Source organism: Electrona antarctica (assembly GCF_951216825.1).
Source record: "Electrona antarctica genome assembly, chromosome: 20".
Taxonomy (NCBI): Eukaryota; Metazoa; Chordata; class Actinopteri; order Myctophiformes; family Myctophidae; genus Electrona; species Electrona antarctica.
Window position 1 is genome coordinate 17,690,465 of NC_136801.1, and position 22,940 is coordinate 17,713,404.

Sequence of the window (22,940 nt, forward strand, 5' to 3'; positions counted from 1 at the left end):
GGATCCTTTCTAAGAATGACACGCTCCAGCACGTCGCTTTGTGAGGCAACATGACTCGCCCAGAGATACTCTGACACTCGGCTGAACCCCGCCCCCGCGCACACACGTGCACACGCACACACACACACACACCTCCCATTCCAACCTCTTGGCAGGGCATGTGTGCTGGAAGGCGTTGGAGCACTGTTCTGCTGCCGTCTGTCCTCCAGTCTGAGACTGGAGGAGTGGAGGTACACATTAAAATCATCAGTGTTCATTTAACCCCAAGAGGGAATGTAAGCGGATGGACCCGACCCGTATAGCATGAATTAACAGAGAAGGTTTTACTGTGTACTCTCTGAGAGGCGAGAGCTTTTAAGGTGCTGGGAATGGTGTACATCTCAGTCTGGCACACACACACAGCTCCTTCGTTTTCCCCTTATGTTCCCCTTGCCCCTCCCTTGCCATCAGCAGTCTCACGCAGACACAACGGTGAGCTTCTGAGAGGCCTCGCCCCAACGGCCCCATCCCGTTTACTACAGTGCCTGTCACCGCATGGTAACCGCGATCCGCTCTCAGGGAGCCATTGTTTCACCTTCATATCCTAAAGTGAGATCGATTCTCCCAATATCCTCCCCCCCTTCTATCCATCTCTCTGGTTCTCACGGTGTGTGCCTCCAAAGCCTCTCACACAAACAGAAGTGCTTTAATTTCACTTTGCGGTTAATGGAACATATGATTATATGTCCGCACATGAACCTGAGAAATACTACACTTAAAAACATGCGCACACGCACACACACACACACACACACACACACACACACACACACAGTATTTGCCCATAAGAATACACAAAATTCTACATGCATATACATTTACAATCCTCATCTGAGGAAAAGCCAAGATGCTTGAAAGTCTTGTCACTTCGGTGGTAATCAAATAAATTCACTATGGCAGCATGCATGAACCAGTCAGTGTGCAGGCTCTACTTTTCTGTAGTTCTATATTAACAAATCTGTGTTGTCTCTATGCAGTCCCCTAGCATTAACATTTACTCCTGGGTTAATCTACTCTTACATAATCCTTCAGTTCTGTACAGATGGCTTTGAAGTTTGAACTACTAGACATGACATGACGTGACTTTAAATGACCCGTTAACACAGACTACACAAGGGCGAAGTCCAAAGAGATGCATCCTTTACAGACCCGACAGCTCCTCCACACAATCCTTCAGAGGTTGGCTTTGAACTAACAGACGGCTTCAGTTGTACTCCCTTCATATTATGTCTCCAGAACATGGATTATTTCATTGAGAATGTCCAGAGATTATACACGCCACTAGCTTTGTGATGTGATGGGGCTAAGCAGACGAGGCAACTAAACGCTAGAGCTGTGATTGTCTGAGGAGTCAACAGCAGAATTACTTCTATAAGGACTGCAGTATAGAGTCGATAGTACAGTACACTACAGTATCAATTAGACTCCATATAAAAAGTGAATATCGTAAAGAAAAGTTGATGATTATGGGTGTTTGTTTAGTAACTGCCATATTTTATGAGGAAAAGGGAACCATGTGCGTTTGAGATGTCATGGATGTGGTTTATGGATGTTTTGTGTGTGGGTGGGATTACATTGTAAATATATTTGTTGTACTTTGATATGAAGCATGTCAAATTTACATTATATAAAATGTGCTAAACAATTTACTTGACCTGGCCTGACACAGAACTGCATGTAACAAATGAGGCCAGAGGCTGACAGGCAGACGGACGGACGGACAGACGAACGGACAGACCTCAGCCTCTGGCCTCATTCGACAGACAGACAGGAGCACCCTGCATAGTCAAATCGTACATCTCAGAAGCCTGTTCATATGACATATATATTCAAATGTGATGTGGACAAACACAGGAGACAATCATGGCAAATAAAATAAAAATGTCAAAGTCGTACGATCTGTCACACACGTTTTATTCTCTGCATTTGACCCATCTCTTGGAGCGGTGAGCCACAGCTGTGCCGCGCTCGGGAATCATTTGATCAGTTGGATCCAACCCATTGATGCTGAGTGCCAAGCAGGGAGGCATTGGGTCCCATTTTTACAGTCTTTGGTATGACCCGGCCGGGGATCGAACCCCGACCTCCCAGTTTCAGGGTAGACACTCTAACCACAAGGACACTTTCTGGCGCAAAATAGTAGTACAACATCATGTCACTGTAAAGGCTGTGGAGGCGTTCAATTAACACCGGAGGAAACGCACAAAGGAAAAGAATGTCATACCGCCAAGATAAAGCACGCCCTCAATGTAGCTTCTAATTAACTACAGGGACAGAAAGAATGTGCTTGAAACAACACAAGCCCTCACCACCTCAATCAAGACGATGTACATGGTAATTGGTTACTGTATAATGCGTGACACGGTGACCCCACATGACCAGACGCCATCTATGATACGAACAAGGCATACTTTAAGCACCTCTGCCTCAACACAGAGCAGTGTGTCGTCATTATCAGGGATCTGTCACACGCACACGCACACACACACACACACACACACACACACACACACACACACACACACACACACACACACACACACACACACACACACACACACACAATTATTAGATGACAAGCAGAGGAAAAAGATAGGAACACAACAGCTGATATAAACTGGCTAAACTGGTTTTACTACTACTACACACACACACACACACTACATCAGTACATTTGTGTAAACAAATGTGCGCACACAAGTACGCACATGCCCACAGAAGAAAACACCTACAGTATATGTACATGCTAACATAAAATTGCTGGTGCAGTGTGTGCACACACACACACACACACACACACACACACACACACACACACACGCACACGCACACATGCACACGCACACGCACGCAATCGCACGCACACTCACAGAGCAAAAGGCTCTGCCAGGTAAAGTTAGCGGCCCTTGTAAATCACCCAGTTTGTATTTCCAGACATTTTAAGCAGCTCATTTACAACGGTTCAAAACACCATGATTCAGTGAAGCACAATGAAAAACAAATTCTAGGAAAGCAGAGCCGACTGTACAAGACTGGCAATGTGTGTTCATTAAAAAGGTGTTTCTCCTCTTGTCGTCCATTAGAAGCTGTGAATGAAGTGCCACTTGGCTCAGTGATCGTTGAGGAATGGGTGTAGTTATACCATACGGCAGCCAGGGGGCTAGTGATACTCGTGATAAGTTCATTTTATAATGGAAAAAGAGAAGCTAAAGAGGAGAGGAGAGGAGAGGAGAGGCAGGTGCGAAACAGCTGCTCTCTCTGATCCCACTTGCTATGTAACCATGGCACCTGTGCGTGCATGGATGCATGTGGATTCAGCTACTGACACATTACAACCAACATCTATCCATCTTCATTTTCTCAGCAGTGGAGAACAAAACTTGACATAACAAAAGACCACTATACTGTAAGTAAGTCAGTAAGTCAGTCTTGCAGATCCAGGTGGCCCATAGGGCAGGAGTTTACCTCCTGTTTGTGTAGCGTGAGGCAGCTTGATGTAAAAGCACACATACACCCTGGACATGACGCCAGCGCCATAGAGTAAGACAGAGTTACGACAATTCCGTTGGGGCCAGTCCAATGGCATCCTCTACATGCAAAAACTAATAGAATACTTAGTAGAGGTGCTGGGTTCAAAAAGAGAAAAGAACCTGCACACTCATCTGCTCCAAAGGTTGAAACGTCGTCAATAAAGTATAACACAAGTTAATACATCCGATACATAACAAATAGTTATCAAGAATCATACATAGAAGAACCTAACATCCGTCTAACTATGCGTATACACTATAGAGTGCTATGTCTACAAAAAATGCTATCTAAATTACATTAGTTGAGCCTCTGCATACGCATGTAAGGTCGTCAAGGCTAGGGCAAGCATAGATATTAAAAAAATAGATGCCTCATTGGCCGCTGCAGTTTGTTGGAGCCATGTGTGTCGATGGGAGGGCGGAACAATTTACACTCTGGGGCGGAAGTGTGCCGGAAGGGTGGAAGGCACGCTACGCCACGCTGCCACTCAAGTGTCTACTGGCCAATCATAGCGTATCTTTTCTGGGACTTCTGGGACAGACCCGAAGGTCCACTCTGTGACGCAGAGTGGACGGAAGCTTGTCAAGCTTCTGCTTTGCTTCCACTATGATTCAAAAGGAATCTCAGGAAAGCTCTGCCCCCTGTCGAGAACACATGCCCCAGAGCCGAAAGAGGCTTCTACCTTTATATGTCTATGAGGGCAAATGATACAGGCTAAGATGGAGTCTGAAGAGGTGAGTTTTCAATCTAAGGCGGAAGATTGGGAGTGAGTCTGCATTTCTGATTGCAATGGGAAGTGCATTCCATAGTTTTGGAGCCAGAAGGGAGAAGAGTCTGGGACGTGTGTGGACAGTGTTTTTAGTGAATTTACTTCCAGCTTCCCTGTGTTGGCTGATCTGAGCGAGCAGGGGGATTTGTAGGCTCCGATCAGACTTGCAAGATATGGGGGTGCCATACCTTTGGTTGCTTTGAAGGCCAGAATCAGAGTTTTGTACTCTGGCAGCGACCGGATGCTATACTTTAGGTTTATTCTGAATTCTGATGATACTTTTGTACTTTTACTCAAGTAAAAGTTAGATACAGGAATGTTACTTAAGTACTTCTTCCACCACTGCTGATCAGACACCACCGTGTCATGGAAATCTTGAATTTGACCATGTCATTCTGACTTTAACCAATACCCTGGCAGGGTGGAGAGTAGAGACAAGGTGGGAAGCCATATGCAGTGGTCAAAACACTCACTTATGGGGTTCACAATTCACATGACATGAGCCCTTACTGGCATAGGTCCAAGTCCCACTAGAAGTACAAAATCTCCCTCTCACATTTCCAGTTGTATATGTCTTGGTAAACAATCAACAATTTTTTTTGGGGACCCCCAAAAATAATTTGGCGACCCCCTGAGGGGTCGCGACCCACGGGTTGAGAACCCCTGATGCAGGGTGTTAATTTACGAAAAAGCACAAAAAGTTAAAATATGGAGCTTTCCAAGTTTAAATGGGTTACAGACAGTCGCTACTGCCATTTCATATTTCTGAACCCAAAAGGCAGCATTCCATAAGAGGCGCTTTTCTTGACAGTCAATACTGTGACTGTATTCTGTGGTAACACAACGCGTCTTGCCAGCTCACACCATGTCGCACGCACGCCACACACACACACACACACACACACACACACACACACACACACACACACACACACACACACACACACACACACACACACACACACACACACACACACACACACACACACACACACACACACACACAGTTCAACGTTCAACAAGTGACTCAGGTGTAGTCACTTCCATGAGCACTGCTCCCACAGGAAGTAATAGATAGACTCAGCCCCGGGGGATTGTGGGAGGTTTACAGTTAGTGAAGCGGCCGGGGCGTTGATATGGCAGGATATTGAGCTGCCGCTGACACGTACACGCATGCTTCCAGGCACGATGACATGCACACTGTTGCATACCAAATAGACCCTGCATACCAAATAGACCCTGCAACAGTCACACGCACGCACACGCCCACGCACACGCACACGCACACACACACACACACACACACACACACACACACACACACACACACACACACACACACATCAAAGGAGACCCCTTTGGGAGAGACATAGTCGTGCTGTTGCCAACAGCCTGTAGTGATTAAAGGGAGTCCATAGAGCTCAGCATCAGTAAAACAAACCAGGTGAAAGAAGCATTCGATGCTTTGCTGCAAGAATACAAGAACACCAGACGACATACAACCACAGTCAAGTGAGAGAGGAAAAGGTGGGCCACTGTCCTGCAACCACAACATCTCAATTAAGTTTGATACCCACAACAGCTAATGTGCTGTTCAACAATTAAATTCAATGGAGCTTCATTGGCATAGGAAAACATACGTTTACGTCAATGTAAAACAGTATGTGTGTGTTTTGTAAGACACTGAGCAATCCTATGACTACTCCAAGTTATACTCTGGATTGCAAATGTAATGTAGGATGACAATGAATGAATACAAGTCTGTCATGATCAAACAAACAACACTGGCAGCTGCTAGTAGAATAACGCTAGCATGAGAAAAAAGCTCACACACAGTCAGAACAGAAATAAACTCTCGCTCTCTCTCTTACACATACACATTGTGACTCACCCTGTCTTTATCGTCTGCGACGTCACAAAGCACGTCATCCACATCCAGAATGCCTCCATCTCCATGCTCCAACCTGTGGACCTGGATCCAGTACCCCGGGTCCTGGGAGAGACAGACAGATAAACACATTAGTTCAGCAATAATCTATATTGTCCCGAAGGATTTATATTCTCTATGCACGTGACATCATCGTACCCGGTCGTTATGAGGGAACGCCTACTGAGTGGCAAAACACTAATTTCTGGCCTTGACAGCCCATACATCCAAACAGAAAAGTCTGATTGTATTAAACGTTAAACTCACCAACATTGCTTGAATTATCCTCTTTCTATCTGCAATATTTTTGTTTCATAAAAATCCACCACATGTTATGAGCTACTTTCTGTCAAATTCCATCCAGGTGATTAGTGTCAGAGTTTGGAAGCGCTCGTTTTCAATAACGCAACATTCTGTTGCCTCTTGCATTATGTGAAATGTAGAAACAGGTGGTACGCAGGACCGTCATCTAGACTCAGGCCTCTTTTAGACGGCGACCATCTCCAGATAAAACGGCAAAGTCCCGTTGCGTTCTCAGTTTTTATTGACCCTTTACACGAGAACGCACACTTTATGAAAACGCTATAATATCAGTGATGTAAATAGGGTGCGTTTTGCGTCCCAAAACGCACTTTATAGTTTTGGGCCGCACTTCAAAAACATGCGTGCGTCCACGGGATGCACTACTGTACTCGGTGTACAGTAATAATAATCCACGTGAGAAATAAAAATCGCGGAAAGAAATGCGGTAAAACAAATAATCTACGGACACGATCATTTTGCATGGCCGCATGCGACCTCATCCTACGTTATAAACGATAAAATCCACGTAGGACTCGTTGTAGAACCACTAGTTTGTAAGTTAACAACAACACAGTCTGACGGGCGCCGCCATCTTGCTCAGAGTCGAGCGCTGAGCGGAGCGCAGCCTGGAGACCAGAGCAGTTTAGAGAGAGAGAGTGACGACAACATACCGTTCAGTGACTCATGAAGCTCCGTGAATAAACAGTGAACGCGGTTGTCGCAACTCTCTCATCTACACGGCGCTGCCTCCGACAGAAAGACAGGCGAAAATGTTTGAGCATGACAAACAGAGTAGACCCGATTGAATGGGAAACACACATTGTGTACTGTAACAAACGCCGACACTGTTGTATGTTGTGCGTTGTGGACCGGTGCCACCACACATTAACATGCCCCCACCCACCCCCCAAAAAAAGAAGTGCCAAAGCCAACTGCAGGGCAACAAAAAATATTAGCAACCCTATTTTCTAAATCTAACATCATCATCTGCTAATGATGATGATGTGTGCTGCTGTGCACAGCCTACCTCCTCCATGACTGCTTCTACTTAATCTCCAGGTTAGTTTTGTAGCATTCATTTTTATTTTGTATGTATTGTGTAATGTGTCATGAAAACAACATAAAGATTTTTAACAGTTAAAACTGGCAGAATTATTATAGATTTCATATAGCCAAAATCATATGAAATATGTATGTAGTATGAATGTAGAGGTTTTTTTTTATTATAATTTATTTTGCTAGCTTTAGTTATAATAATAATTTCTTCTTCGTTTTCTACATGAATATAACCACATTATAACCATATAAGATGAAATGGGAGTTAAATGCTGCAATTTGTAAACATGGCAAAATATGACTCTTAAACGTCGCTGAAGTGGGACTCATCAAATGTCCCTGGGACTCATCTAAAAGACCACCCCTGCATCCCGGGACTCATTACATTGAAAACCTATTTACATCACTGTAATATCGCTAGGTGGCGGTAACGGGCTGCCAAATAGACCAGTCACCCACGTTATGTACAAGAAGAAGAGCCAGCTCCCCCTTCACGCAGTTCCCGGCGTCATCACACTACAACACACACTACAAGTACACACTTTAACCCCCACATTTGAATGACTTACATAGTTTGCTGTGTTAGGTGTTGGACTACGAGACCATTGCCCCCATTGGCCGTGAGTTCAAAGCTCACAGCAGTCAGTTTTTCGCGATTTTTGCGGTCACTTTAATTTCTCACATATTAAAAACGCTACCAGATTAAAGTTAGGAATAAATAATACTGAGGTAAATGTGATGTTAATTAATAGGTTAATAGGGTGATTCCTTTTTGTTTAATCACCTGGGGAGGGGACTGGATTTTTATTTTCATTCACAGGGAGGGTGATGGTGGTGACAGACAGCTGCCCAGAGCATGCAGGCAGAGCGCCACGGGATGGTTATATATTTTATAATACATTAGGCTACATAAACGCTGCTGCCGCGGCTGCCACCTATCACAATTAAGGCATTTTATTTACATCATGGTTTTACATTCACCATCGCTGATGAGCAGCGCTTTGTAGGCGAGGAGGGAGGCTTGTTCAGGAACTCCATTATATCATAATTATGCATCAATGTAATAATATATGCGCTGCGAGCCAACGTGAGCCATGATGTCATACATTTTGCGGATTCACCTTTTGCCTGTTTACACGGAGAAGGGATAAAACGGCGTTCTCAAAGATTTCCACTCTGGGAGGTGGTTTCACTTTGATGCGTTTTCACCTCCTGAGAACACCCTTCTCGTCTAAAAGGACCCCAGCATATGATACTTTATTTTGCCGTTTCTTATGAACACCATCCTCGTCTAAAAGCCACCTCAGTCTAGATGAGAGGGGTGTCTCTCTATTGTAGCATGTTCAGTGGTGGAAAAAGGGCTCTTTTTTTAGGTCTTTAGTAGGTCTTTCATTAGGCAAAATCATTTGCATGATGAAGACCTCTTTCTTTCTTCCACCTTTATTTATTCCTATATGGTCGAAAAGTTGCGCCATTAAAGAAATTAACTTTTTGATGAAAACGTTTTGACGTTTTCTCCTTGATATTTGCCTTGATGTCACCTGACCTAAATACAGGTACAACAATCTTGCACACAATCTTCTCTGTGAAATACATTTTTAGCGCAAATTGCAATCACTCTGCGATTCAAACTGTTAACTAAACATAAAAAGACTCCAATAAGGTCTATAGGCTTTAAACATTATTATGTCAATATTGCATGCAGCCCTTGTAGCAACAATTATTTCATATTAGCAGTCCAATGGAACTGTCAGCCAGTGCCAATTAAATCCCTTTAATGAGCTGATCTGACTTAATCCTTCTCATCCTGTGGTATGTTATGTGGCAGGACATCATTAGCATGGTTGTGTAATGGTTGTATGTAATGTGGCAGGACATGACATGGCCGGCTCTGGTTGTGCTAGTCATTCGGCTGGACTCTCATCATCATCACCATCATTACTTTATCGTCTGCTGTATTCTCTCTCTTAGCAGATCTACAAGATCAGAATGTGTCTCTCTGCAACACATTGGGAGTGTAACTAACTCAATCTTAACAGTTTGTTAAGATTGTTGCCCAGCTCATAAGCCACGCCACAGCCACTGAAGCATGGCCCAGTCAAAAACCCAAGCCAGAGACTAACCACTGCACTCATTTAGCACGTACAGTACCGTATATTCCTTCCTTCATAACCATGTTAGGAAAGAATCTTCCTCATCCTTTGCAATTCATTCTCTCTCTCTCTCTCTCTCTCTCTCTCTCTCTCTCTCTCTCTCTCTCTCTCTCTCTCTCTCTCTCTCTCTCTCTCTCTCTCTCTCCTACTGTCTCTGCTTCCACTTTCTTTCTTTTCAACTCTTCTTTTACCCCCTTCCAAACCATGGTGTGTGAAGGTCTGTGGTCCAATGCTGTCATGCGCAGCTCCGTTGTAGTGAACTTTTCTACATTGCGGTTCACCAGCCAAAATGGCCCAAATCATGAGGGGAATGATTGTGTGGTATTTTCCTCCCCTCTGGGCTTATTAGAAAGGAAAATATGGCTGGTATATGTGGTATGTTCCCAAGCACAAAGAAGGAGTAAAAGAAGAAAATCTGAGAATTATGGTGTTTCCGTGTTACCAATCCTACTATAAATGCGCCACGTCTGTCTGCGTGCGTGCGTGCGTGCGTGTACGGTTGTAATGCACGTAACTCGAGAACCGTTTGACCGTTTCACATTCGACACACGCGTTCCACACCCCCACAGGGAGTGCAGTGCCCGGTATCGAGTCGGTCGGACCCACGGTTCTCCAGAACCACCACAAAAGGCTCTGGTCAGGCTCTGCCAGTGGGCCTAATCAGCCTAAATCCCCTCACCTGTGCAATTTCCAGCCTCTGCCTCAGCCAATTGATTGCCATGGCAACCACACACCTGCCAATTGATTACTTAATCAGTCTACTTTTCACAGTCAGTTTGCACTCTTCACACACAGGCAGACAGACAGATACAGAGATCTCCATGTGGGACACAGACAGACAAAAATGGGTGCTATGACAACAGGTATTGCATACTACAGATATCTCCATACAGTATGGGCACGTCATCCTTAACAGTGTGTGTGTGTGTGTGCGCGTGACCCGTGCGTGCGTGCGACCCGTGCGTGCATGCGTACATGCATGTGTGGCACTGCGTGCATGCGTGCTTGCTTGCGTACATGCATGCGTGGCACTGCATGCGTGCGTGCGTGCGGTTTCCTGGATTTTAACCTTGTTCTCGGGGGCCTATTCAACCACAATTTACAATTTAGGCATTTAGCAGACGCTCTTAATCCAGAGCGATTTACATTAAGCAATAACAAAAAGCATGGCATACATCACATGTATAAAAAGTAGTTATCATGAATCATGCGTAAACTAAGAACGTAACATTGGAGTATCTATGTAAACTATACATACTATACTATATCATATCCTATATACAATTGAAAACGTGTGCCCAAGCGCACGCACAGGAACAAAAGGCACTAGCTACTACGTCACTGACACACTGCAACAACCCACTAAACACACTAACACGTCACAGACTTACCCTCCGCGTCGATCCACGGCTATCTCCTCATGTCGCGCAGCACGGCCACACTCAACATCACGCGCGTCAAAATTGTCATTGCACTGCCACTAAAGCCGCCTCACGTCCAGACTCACAAACAATGAGTAAATAAACACACACACAAACACGCCACAAGCACCGACACCCCCGCCTAATTTGTTGCCAGGTCTATGAAAACAAGCCCAGAAACAATGCCATTCAACACGCTACTTACAACTCGCTTACAATTCGCGGACCTGGCAACACTGCATCCTGTTTTCCCATTGGCTACGGTTGCTACAACACGCATTTGCACTGCATGCTGGGAGCAACACAGCTTAATGTAGGGGTCACCGATTGCTGTGCTACATCCCCCTCATGTTCTCACCACCCCGTTCGGCTACACCACACACACTAACCTACACAATTCTCCACATGCAACACAGGGCCCTTATTGGCTAGCCCCCTCACATGGCGATCCCCACGCTGCAAAACACAGGGCAGCCAGCCACACACACACACACACACACACACACACACACACACACACACACACACACACACTCATTCTAACTTGGATGGACAGCGCCGCGATTACATACACAGTTTACCATACGTCCTCTTTTGGGGGCCTGTCCGGCCACTCCGGGTGGTTTTATAAATCCCTTCAAATGTCCGGGGTTTTACACGTATCGCCTGTAGTGTATCGCTACGCTCACAGACCATTCACACCAATGTGTATTACAATGCACGTTCAATGGTTCGTAGTGGAAAAACACTGTGAGAGGTGGACTTTCAGCCCGAACCCCGGAATGTGTATTCTTCATAACTCTGCATGCGCTGCACGCTGACACCACTACCACTGGTCCCGACCGCAGATCAGAGAAAGGCTTGCTGGCTGCTCCGCTGTCTGCAGATAGACAGACAGCGGAGAACTATCTCATCATTGACATGCAGAAACAGTAGGCTGCTGTTTTCTTAGCTTTGTGACTGACCAATGACAAGCACATTGTATTGTCTGCAAAGGAACTATGTGTCTGTCCCAAATACAAGTTCTGTCCTGCAAGCCCATGTCATGTCAACACAGACAAGGCAGCTGTGCGCGCGGTGAGTCCTGCAAATTATAATGACCCAATATTATTTTGTACAACCTAGCAAAGCATAAGATATGATGGTTTGGAGAATAGGCTGGTCTCTCTTTTTACAACAGATAAGCCATTGCATACAGGTTCTCAAACTCTTTAATTTCAAGGACCCCCATAACTCTGAGAGTCAAACCAAATGGACCCATAAGAGTCCCATTTCATTCCATTTCTACAGTATCACAGTTAAAAGTCATAAAAGACTCCATTTGGTTACATTTGTACACTCTCACAGTTACAGACCTGTAAGGGTCCATTTGGGTCCATGTGTTACACTCTCAGAGTTACAGACCTATAATGGGTCCATTTGGAACCCCCTCAAGGAACCATGAGGGTCCCTGGATCACACCTTTCAGAGCCACTGCTTCAAATAAATACATAACTAATATAGAGCATATTTGATCCATTTATTGTTAGGCTATAGATTCTTTTGACATCTCAATTTCACAGAACCGCCCACGCACGGCACATGCACGACGTGCACGCGCATGTGCACATCCACATCCACATGCACGCGCGCATGTGTCCTCTTTTTGGTAATTCAGAATATGGTATGCCTACACAGTTAAAATAATGCAAACACGCAAATCGCACAAACGACTGCGTCGACACCTGGCGTGGAACAAACGGGACGAACCGAGGCGCATATATGGATAACAACAACAACACTACACGCGCGCGCGCGCGCGCGCGCGCGCACGCGCTGCAACACAAAACAGCTGCATAAAACGCGTGTCACTGTGGACTTCTGTATCTGTGGACTTCTGTCTCGCAACGCGGGGCAACGCAACTCTGGGATGAGCGGGCCGAAGGCCCGCGAAATTCTAGTATTATACATGTGTACTATAAAGTGCTATGACTACATAAAGTGCAATTCTAGAGCTGTCTACATAACAAGCTATAAGTCTGTTTAAAATACTATCTAAGTCTACATAATGTGCTATCTAAGGGGCTAGGCTAGGGCAAGTGCTACGGGCCATGGTGGAGTCTGAAGAGGTGGGTTTTCAGACTACGGCGGAACCACAGGGTGTAAGTTTGCCAATAGAAGAATAGGGAGGGAGACCACCTCCAAACCACTGCAGATGTGCCAATTATATTGTATTAGCAGCATACTCAACCATACAGATGGGTCAAAGTAATGTTCTATCCACAGCACACACAAAACATTCTGGATTGCAGCTTTAAGACAGGGCTACGCTGCCATAGTGCGTAACTGTGTATCTGCCGTGCAACCCACCACAGACTTAGCAATTGTAGGAGAAGATGATAAAAATCAAGAATGACAAAATTCTAAGCACTGAAAACCATACACACACACTAACACACACACACGTCAGGTTCTTATAACTGCCAAGGGTGCTGAACCTGAACTTGAACATCAGCAGACCTGGAATCTTTTTCAGAACCCTGAGAAACCAGCAAAAAACCCTCTTGAAATGTTGCTGTTTCAGACCACAAATCCACCCTGAGCATGAACCAGCAAAAGACCCAACTATTGAAATGTTGACACACTTGGAGTGTGTTTGCCATGGTCCCTGTCCAACACCAGACTACTTCCTCAGCAGGAAGAGGTATACATGTGTTAGGGGGGAGTTGGGCAGTGTTGCCATGCCGTAGCTGATGTGTTTTTAACTTGTTACATGTACTGTTTTATTGGTTTTATTCGTTTTTCTAATAAAGTTGTCCTTTTCTTATGTCCCCCCCCTTAACACTTTGTTTGAAATAGACACTCATGCTTTCTAAGGTGTGATTTGGGGTCCTAAGGATGAATACAAAATGAATATCAACATCTTAAAACCAAAATGTTTAATTGTGGGTTTGAGCTCACAAAAGGGGGGGTAACACATTGGAGATGGGGAATCAGCCAGCCAGACACTGGGGGGTAACACATCAGCCAGCCAGACACTGCGCCCACACAGTAAAAACAGAGGTGCATTGCCGACGCTGCAGCAAGTTGCAGCCGTGCACGAGCGTCATTTCCATCCACCAGCGGTTTAAAAACCAGGAAGAGACGCCTTCTCTAAGCTGCATCTTGGTGACTCTACTGTGTGGGCACACTGTGACACTGTCCAACATCTTACACAGTCTGGCTGCAGGCAAAGATTGGTGTACTTACTGTAGCACAGATTCAACTTGGAGTAAAGAATTACATGAAATTATATGAAATAAGATTAAAGCTAGGAGAAAGATAATGCGTTCTCACTTCTCAGTATAGGCACTATATTTTGGAGTGGTGCAAGCTATCCCTGGGTCTGGTTGGGTGGTTTTATAAATCCCTTCAAATGTCCGGGGTTTTACACGTATCGCCTGTAGTGTATCGCTACGCTCACAGACCATTCACACCAATGTGTATTACAATGCACGTTCAATGGTTCGTAGTGGAAAAACACTGTGAGAGGTGGACTTTCAGCCCGAACCCCGGAATGTGTATTCTTCATAACTCTGCATGCGCTGCACGCTGACACCACTACCACTGGTCCCGACCGCAGATCAGAGAAAGGCTCGCTGGCTGCTCCGCTGTCTGCAGATAGACAGACAGCGGAGAACTATCTCATCATTGACATGCAGAAACAGTAGGCTGCTGTTTTCTTAGCTTTGTGACTGACCAATGACAAGCACATTGTATTGTCTGCAAAGGAACTATGTGTCTGTCCCAAATACAAGTTCTGTCCTGCAAGCCCATGTCATGTCAACACAGACAAGGCAGCTGTGCGCGCGGTGAGTCCTGCAAATTATAATGACCCAATATTATTTTGTACAACCTAGCAAAGCATAAGATATGATGGTTTGGAGAATAGGCTGGTCTCTCTTTTTACAACAGATAAGCCATTGCATACAGGTTCTCAAACTCTTTAATTTCAAGGACCCCCATAACTCTGAGAGTCAAACCAAATGGACCCATAAGAGTCCCATTTCATTCCATTTCTACAGTATCACAGTTAAAAGTCATAAAAGACTCCATTTGGTTACATTTGTACACTCTCACAGTTACAGACCTGTAAGGGTCCATTTGGGTCCATGTGTTACACTCTCAGAGTTACAGACCTATAATGGGTCCATTTGGAACCCCCTCAAGGAACCATGAGGGTCCCTGGATCACACCTTTCAGAGCCACTGCTTCAAATAAATACATAACTAATATAGAGCATATTTGATCCATTTATTGTTAGGCTATAGATTCTTTTGACATCTCAATTTCACAGAACCGCCCACGCACGGCACATGCACGACGTGCACGCGCATGTGCACATCCACATCCACATGCACGCGCGCATGTGTCCTCTTTTTGGTAATTCAGAATATGGTATGCCTACACAGTTAAAATAATGCAAACACGCAAATCGCACAAACGACTGCGTCGACACCTGGCGTGGAACAAACGGGACGAACCGAGGCGCATATATGGATAACAACAACAACACTACACGCGCGCGCGCGCGCGCACGCGCTGCAACACAAAACAGCTGCATAAAACGCGTGTCACTGTGGACTTCTGTATCTGTGGACTTCTGTCTCGCAACGCGGGGCAACGCAACTCTGGGATGAGCGGGCCGAAGGCCCGCGAAATTCTAGTATTATACATGTGTACTATAAAGTGCTATGACTACATAAAGTGCAATTCTAGAGCTGTCTACATAACAAGCTATAAGTCTGTTTAAAATACTATCTAAGTCTACATAATGTGCTATCTAAGGGGCTAGGCTAGGGCAAGTGCTACGGGCCATGGTGGAGTCTGAAGAGGTGGGTTTTCAGACTACGGCGGAACCACAGGGTGTAAGTTTGCCAATAGAAGAATAGGGAGGGAGACCACCTCCAAACCACTGCAGATGTGCCAATTATATTGTATTAGCAGCATACTCAACCATACAGATGGGTCAAAGTAATGTTCTATCCACAGCACACACAAAACATTCTGGATTGCAGCTTTAAGACAGGGCTACGCTGCCATAGTGCGTAACTGTGTATCTGCCGTGCAACCCACCACAGACTTAGCAATTGTAGGAGAAGATGATAAAAATCAAGAATGACAAAATTCTAAGCACTGAAAACCATACACACACACTAACACACACACACGTCAGGTTCTTATAACTGCCAAGGGTGCTGAACCTGAACTTGAACATCAGCAGACCTGGAATCTTTTTCAGAACCCTGAGAAACCAGCAAAAAACCCTCTTGAAATGTTGCTGTTTCAGACCACAAATCCACCCTGAGCATGAACCAGCAAAAGACCCAACTATTGAAATGTTGACACACTTGGAGTGTGTTTGCCATGGTCCCTGTCCAACACCAGACTACTTCCTCAGCAGGAAGAGGTATACATGTGTTAGGGGGGAGTTGGGCAGTGTTGCCATGCCGTAGCTGATGTGTTTTTAACTTGTTACATGTACTGTTTTATTGGTTTTATTCGTTTTTCTAATAAAGTTGTCCTTTTCTTATGTCCCCCCCCTTAACACTTTGTTTGAAATAGACACTCATGCTTTCTAAGGTGTGATTTGGGGTCCTAAGGATGAATACAAAATGAATATCAACATCTTAAAACCAAAATGTTTAATTGTGGGTTTGAGCTCACAAAAGGGGGGGTAACACATTGGAGATGGGGAATCAGCCAGCCAGACACTGGGGGGTAACACATCAGCCAGCCAGACACTGCGCCCACACAGTAAAAACAGAGGTGCATTGCCGACGCTGCAGCAAGTTGCAGCCGTGCACGAGCGTCATTTCCATCCACCAGCGGTTTAAAAACCAGGAAGAGACGCCTTCTCTAAGCTGCATCTTGGTGACTCTACTGTGTGGGCACACTGTGACACTGTCCAACATCTTACACAGTCTGGCTGCAGGCAAAGATTGGTGTACTTACTGTAGCACAGATTCAACTTGGAGTAAAGAATTACATGAAATTATATGAAATAAGATTAAAGCTAGGAGAAAGATAATGCGTTCTCACTTCTCAGTATAGGCACTATATTTTGGAGTGGTGCAAGCTATCCCTGGGTCTGTCCCTGGCTGGGTGACTGGGTCTGTCCGAACATGAAAATAGCTTTTGTTTTGTTTTTCACAACCAAGTGTCACTGTTGCGCGCGCACACACACACACACACACACACACACACACACACACACACACACACACACACACACACACACACACACACACACACACACACACACACACACACACACACACACACACACACACACACACACACACACACACACACACACACACACACACACACACTCCTGTGGGTCTGGATGTCCTGGGGACCCCCCCCCCCCAGAGACCCCTCAGGGACCCCCACACGATAACTCGGACGCGGGGTCTGGAACTTCCGGGGACCCCCACACGGAGTTGCACCACTCACTTCACACGGGTGTGATTTTTACAGATGTATTAGCAGCGATTTGACAGCTGAGCTTACAATATGAATTGGGTGGATTTAGCTTTTCTGGAGTCGTCCCTGGGGCTAAAACCAAGGCCTTGAACTGCCATAGACGACAAGTCCATGCTGGTTTGCGAGGGCCAGCGGGTTATGTTCTTCATCCACAACATCCCTGATTCCCTGGGGAGACACCACTGTTTCACTGCTGCCAACTAATTATCAGCGAGAAGAAGCACTATAGGGGCAGGTCGATTTGTTACTAAAAGTTTCTAAATTACATTGTGAATAAACAAAACAATGTAGGGGCTGTAGCTGAGTGGTAGCGTGCATACTTTGCCATGTATGAGGTCATTGGTTAAATACCCAGCAGCATCTGTAGTTTTGGTGGCTGAGTGGGTAGAGAGGCCACAAATTGGAAGGTCTCCTAATAGTTGGGATGATGCAGAGAACGAATTTCACAACCAAACGTACAGTGAGAGATACTTCACAGCAAACGGCATCTCAAATCAAGGGACAAAAAAAAGGTCTACAAATGATTTTAAGTGGAGTAAGATTAACCAATACAAGTTAAAGAGCACGCTATAGAGCGTCGCAGTCCCGCTCCCTACCATGGACCAGGAAATGATTCTCCGTTCATTTTCCTCATAGACATTTCAGAAAGTATTTATTTAAAGACGTTTACGCCGTGGACAAAGCCAACTCGAGTCGTGACAAATCATGACAACAAACACAATTTTTTGGGCCGAACAAATAATTAGAAAGAAGAAAAAAACGGCAGGTTACAACACTTTTTTTGTTGTTTTTCTTCTTTGTAATTATTTGTTTGGTCCAAAATATTGTTTGTGTTGTCATGAGTTGTCACGACTCGAGTTGGCTTTGTCCGCGGCGTAACAGTCTTTAAATAAATACTTTTTGAAATGTCTATGGGAAAAATGCATTGGGATTCATTTCCTGGTCCATGGTAGGGGGCGGGACTGCGACGCTCTATAGTCAGTGAATGCACATTTCTCATCCCCTTACATATGAACCTAACCTGTCCGTGAGGACTCACACGTTGTGGAATTCACTGTATGACCTGCGGGAAAGAAACAACTGTGGATGATGCGTGGAATCACTGGACTCTATAAGCAAACAGAGCACACTCCAAACAAGGAGCCCATTGTAAGGAAGCCAGACATATTAGCGTACAGTTAACAGCTGGGACAAGAGGATGGAGTGAGTTGATACAACATTAATATAAGGTGCTCAGTCAACACTCAACTGTAGCTCAATCTGTCAAAATTGTGTCAGCCACTAAATCAACAGTTCTACACAGCCTTTACTCTTACACACACACATTGCTGGTCTTGCAAGATTGCTAAACATTTTTTAATCCAGTGCATTTCACTTTTTTTAGTTTCCTTCTATCATACCGGCTAATAAGAACATGCAGTTTGTGTTATTGTGTGGGGGACACTTCATAACAGTACATGACGTAACTCCAGTGTTTGTTGCATACTATAAGTGGAAGGTTCAAAGACGTGAGGATCCCCCATTCCCTCGCCCCAGACACGTTTATTCACTGAACCAACACAATTGCTAAACCACCACTAAGCTTAGTTTCCACTAAATTGAAATGGCAGGGCACTTTCCCAGACCACAAAACGGTTATATGTATGCTTTCATCCCTCACGTCCTCAATATATCTTCATCAATTATTAATCTTTATGACAGCAGAGACAATGGGCCGCCTCTGTCATCCAATAATCACACAGGAACTGAAACCGCAAGAACCTAAACATATCTGACAAGTGCTGTATAGGCTTTGCGTAAGAGATGGCCTTTTGGAGAATGTTTTGTTTTGGGTCTTTTTTTCCTTCCATGTCTTGGATGAGAAAGGGAGGGGTCTGTCTTTCACAGAGCAAAACCTGGAGAGGAACAAGCGGCGCTCGAGGACGTTTTCATCAGCCACCTCCATAGAGAAATATTGCTGTCATAACACACACCAAACCACAGACCACCCAGACAATGAAGAGACACTGCCACAGTCAATGGTGTACTGTATGAACTGTATCGCTGCTGTCAGACGGAAACGTACAAACTTTACAAAAGGTCTGCTTGTTAGGACTTGAGAGACATAGCTCTTTTCTTTTGGTCACACGGACTGCCCATGTACCTTTTAGAGTCAACAGCCCTCAGCCCTCAGGTCGTTACGAGGACTTCAAGGGACAGCAGCAACGCAGGGGAGTCGCTTCCCAGCTGTTCCATGAAGCTTTACCCAACCAACCAAGTATGATGTACACTCACTACACTGTGACTCATCCTAATAAATCACTGGCGTGTCAAAACAGCATCCAACATGAACCAGGCTCACAGTCAATAAGGATCAATGAGGAGAGTGCAGAGAAATCACACCTCTACTTTATCACTGTACCCAATCACTCAAATAACTCATAATTATTTAAATATTAAGCTATATAATATATCATTGTTCCTCATACAATAACAATACCATTTATTTTACTAACCCTAACACTAAGTATTAAAGGACCACTTCACCACACTTCATATAATAGTTCCTCACTAATAATCATGAAAAAATGGCGCACATTTTTTCTACTCGGTCTGTGTCTCATAGGAGGGCTGTGGGCAGTTCAGAAACCGTCTTCCAGTGACATCATCGATGGGGAATACAAGCTAATAAAAACTGCAGGCTTTCTAGTCCTGAAAAGTTGCAATGCAAAAATGGAAGCCATTGTTCTCACGATAATGAAAAAAAAAAGTGGTGAAGTGGTACTAAATACTAAGCAAACCGTAGTAACATTACATGAAAATAACAAATGGAAATGACATATAGGCCTACAGCCATTCATGTTAATGCAAGTTTTTTTTAAGCCGTTGTAACCACTCGACTCTGAGGAAGACGCTTGTCCAAATGTCAGTCATCACCACAAGTCACACTGTACGTGTGATGTGAAAAGGTAGTGTACTATCCATCTACCCCATCAGACTGTGTGAGATGAACCGAGTCTACCCGTCACATTTGCAAACAAGAAAGATATTGATATGGGACATTTTTGCAAAAGTAACCTATTTTAATATGATTATTGATATAATTCATAATAATCTACAAGCTCACACCACATCAAGACACACATCAGCTATTTTTGGCAAAGATGTTTTGGTGTAGAGAGTGAAAAAAGGAAGGGGCCAACTTAAGTACAGACCCCAGGGGGATGTAGATAGGGTGTAAGTGGCGTTGTACTTGATTCTCTTACACGCTGTATAATGGGCTTAAGAGTTACAACTATCGTTCACTTGTTTTCCCTTTTGTCTTGTCCCAGTAACCTGTTGAGTCACTTAAAGACTGCATTCATAAAGCGAGTGACATGGACACCGCCAACAACTCGGCAGGTGTCGACTTATCAGATCCTGCAGAGAAAGAGAAGGGGCGAGAACAGAGGAGAGACTGTGTTCTCAAACAAACGTGCACATACAATACATGTGTATACACAAGTTCGGGCACGCACGCATGCACGCACAGTTGCACACGCACAGTTGCACACGCACAGTTGCACACACGCGCACACGCGCACACACACACACACACACACACACACACACACACACACACACACACACACACACACACACACACACACACACACACACACACACACACACACACACACACACACACACACACACACACACACACACACACACACACACACACACACACACACAACAATAGCTGTCCTCTGCCCATTGTCTCCATCTTTGTACTTGAGCAGGTAACCTGTTACTGACAAGACCGCACATAGACAACCGGTAGTTGTAAGTAGCTGGACCAAGAAGGGTTGAGACAAGGATAAAAGGACAAATAGTGGGCAGAGAGGGTTTGCGTGTGTGTGTGTGTGTGTGTGTGTGTGTGTGTGTGAGGGATGTAGTGTCAGGGGTGCGTGTGTGTGAAAGGGAGAGTGTGTGTTGCGTTACGAGCATAGCGCTAGCTTTGGCAAGTGCTGCCGTTCCCAGGGGGAGAGATTAGAGGCATCTCAAATGGCCAGCCACAGCACAGGACCTCGTGGCGCAACGGTAGCGCGTCTGACTCCAGATCAGAAGGTTGCGTGTTCAAATCACGTCGGGGTCAATGTTTTTCATTAGGGAATTTCCTACAAAACCTGTCCTCCCATCATCTTGTCACCATCAAGAGGATCGCGACAAGTCATTACTCATTACTAGATGAAACCAAACATATAAGCTGACTGACAGCAGAATCATTGCAAGTTATTTCATCTAGAGGAGCCATCAAACAAAGGCATCTTTGTAAACTGAGACAACATTCCTAATCATAAGAAAACAATTCGGTGTCAAAAGCTGTGTCTCTGTGTCAGTCAAATATATATATTAACACATCAAACTGATACAGATGTACAGGTAGATAGCTCACTGCATTGCATCCAGTCATGGGGAAATGTTATTTTAGGTTGTGTTGACGTATCTGTGGATTTCAGCGACCCAACCCATTTCTTAACCACTTCTTAAACCTCTGTCGACCGGCGTCCCCCAGGGGTCTATAATTGGTCCGCTCCTTTGTTCCCCTCTACACCGAATCTTGGCGCTGAAAATAGCCGATCTACAAGCTCACACGATTTTAACGTTCCCATATTTTCACTGAAGCGCTGCATCGGGATCCAAAAAGATTGCCGTAGTCCCACAGACTCCATTTATGAGCCCAGAAAAGTGTGGAGAATCATACCAGTATGTGATAACAATAATGTGAGAATCGGAGCGGCAGGGGCGTTATTGCAGTCGCTGTACCGCACTGTTGTGACGAAAAGAGAGTTGAGCCAGAAGGCTCTCTGTCTACCGAGCAATCTTCGTTCCTACTCTCACCTATGGTCATGAAGTGTGGGTCATGACCGAAAGAATAAGGTCGCGAATACAAGCGGCCGAAATGAGTTTTCTTCGACGGGTGGCTGGCATCTCCCTTAGAGATAGGGTGAGAAGTTCAGTCACACGAGGAGTAGAACCGCTGCTCCTTCGCCTGGAAAGGAGCCAGCTTAGGGGGTTCGGCATCTGGTTAGGATGCCTCTCGGGCGTCTCCCTAGGGAGGTCCTCGACGCACGTCCCACTGGGAGGAGACCCCGGGGCAGACCAAGGCGCAGTTGGAGGAAACACATCGACTCACTGACCTTGGAACGTCTCGGGATCTCCCAGGAGGAAGTCACTAATGTTGCTCTGGAGAGGGAAGTCTGGAGCACTCT

General features: G+C 45.1%; 1 protein-coding gene across 2 annotated transcripts in view; it reads right to left on the minus strand.

Moving 5' to 3' along the window:
- The window catches only part of LOC306913465 (partitioning defective 3 homolog), a gene marked incomplete at its 3' end in the record, with an annotated part of 531,789 nt that overhangs the window by 449,094 nt on the left and 59,755 nt on the right, over window positions 1–22,940 (minus strand). For both annotated transcript variants that reach the window (XM_079490132.1, XM_079490131.1), the window contains exon 2: window positions 6,231–6,332. In XM_079490132.1, the coding sequence (XP_079346258.1) occupies window positions 6,231–6,332 (102 nt within the window). The remainder of the gene's footprint in view (window positions 1–6,230; window positions 6,333–22,940) is intronic.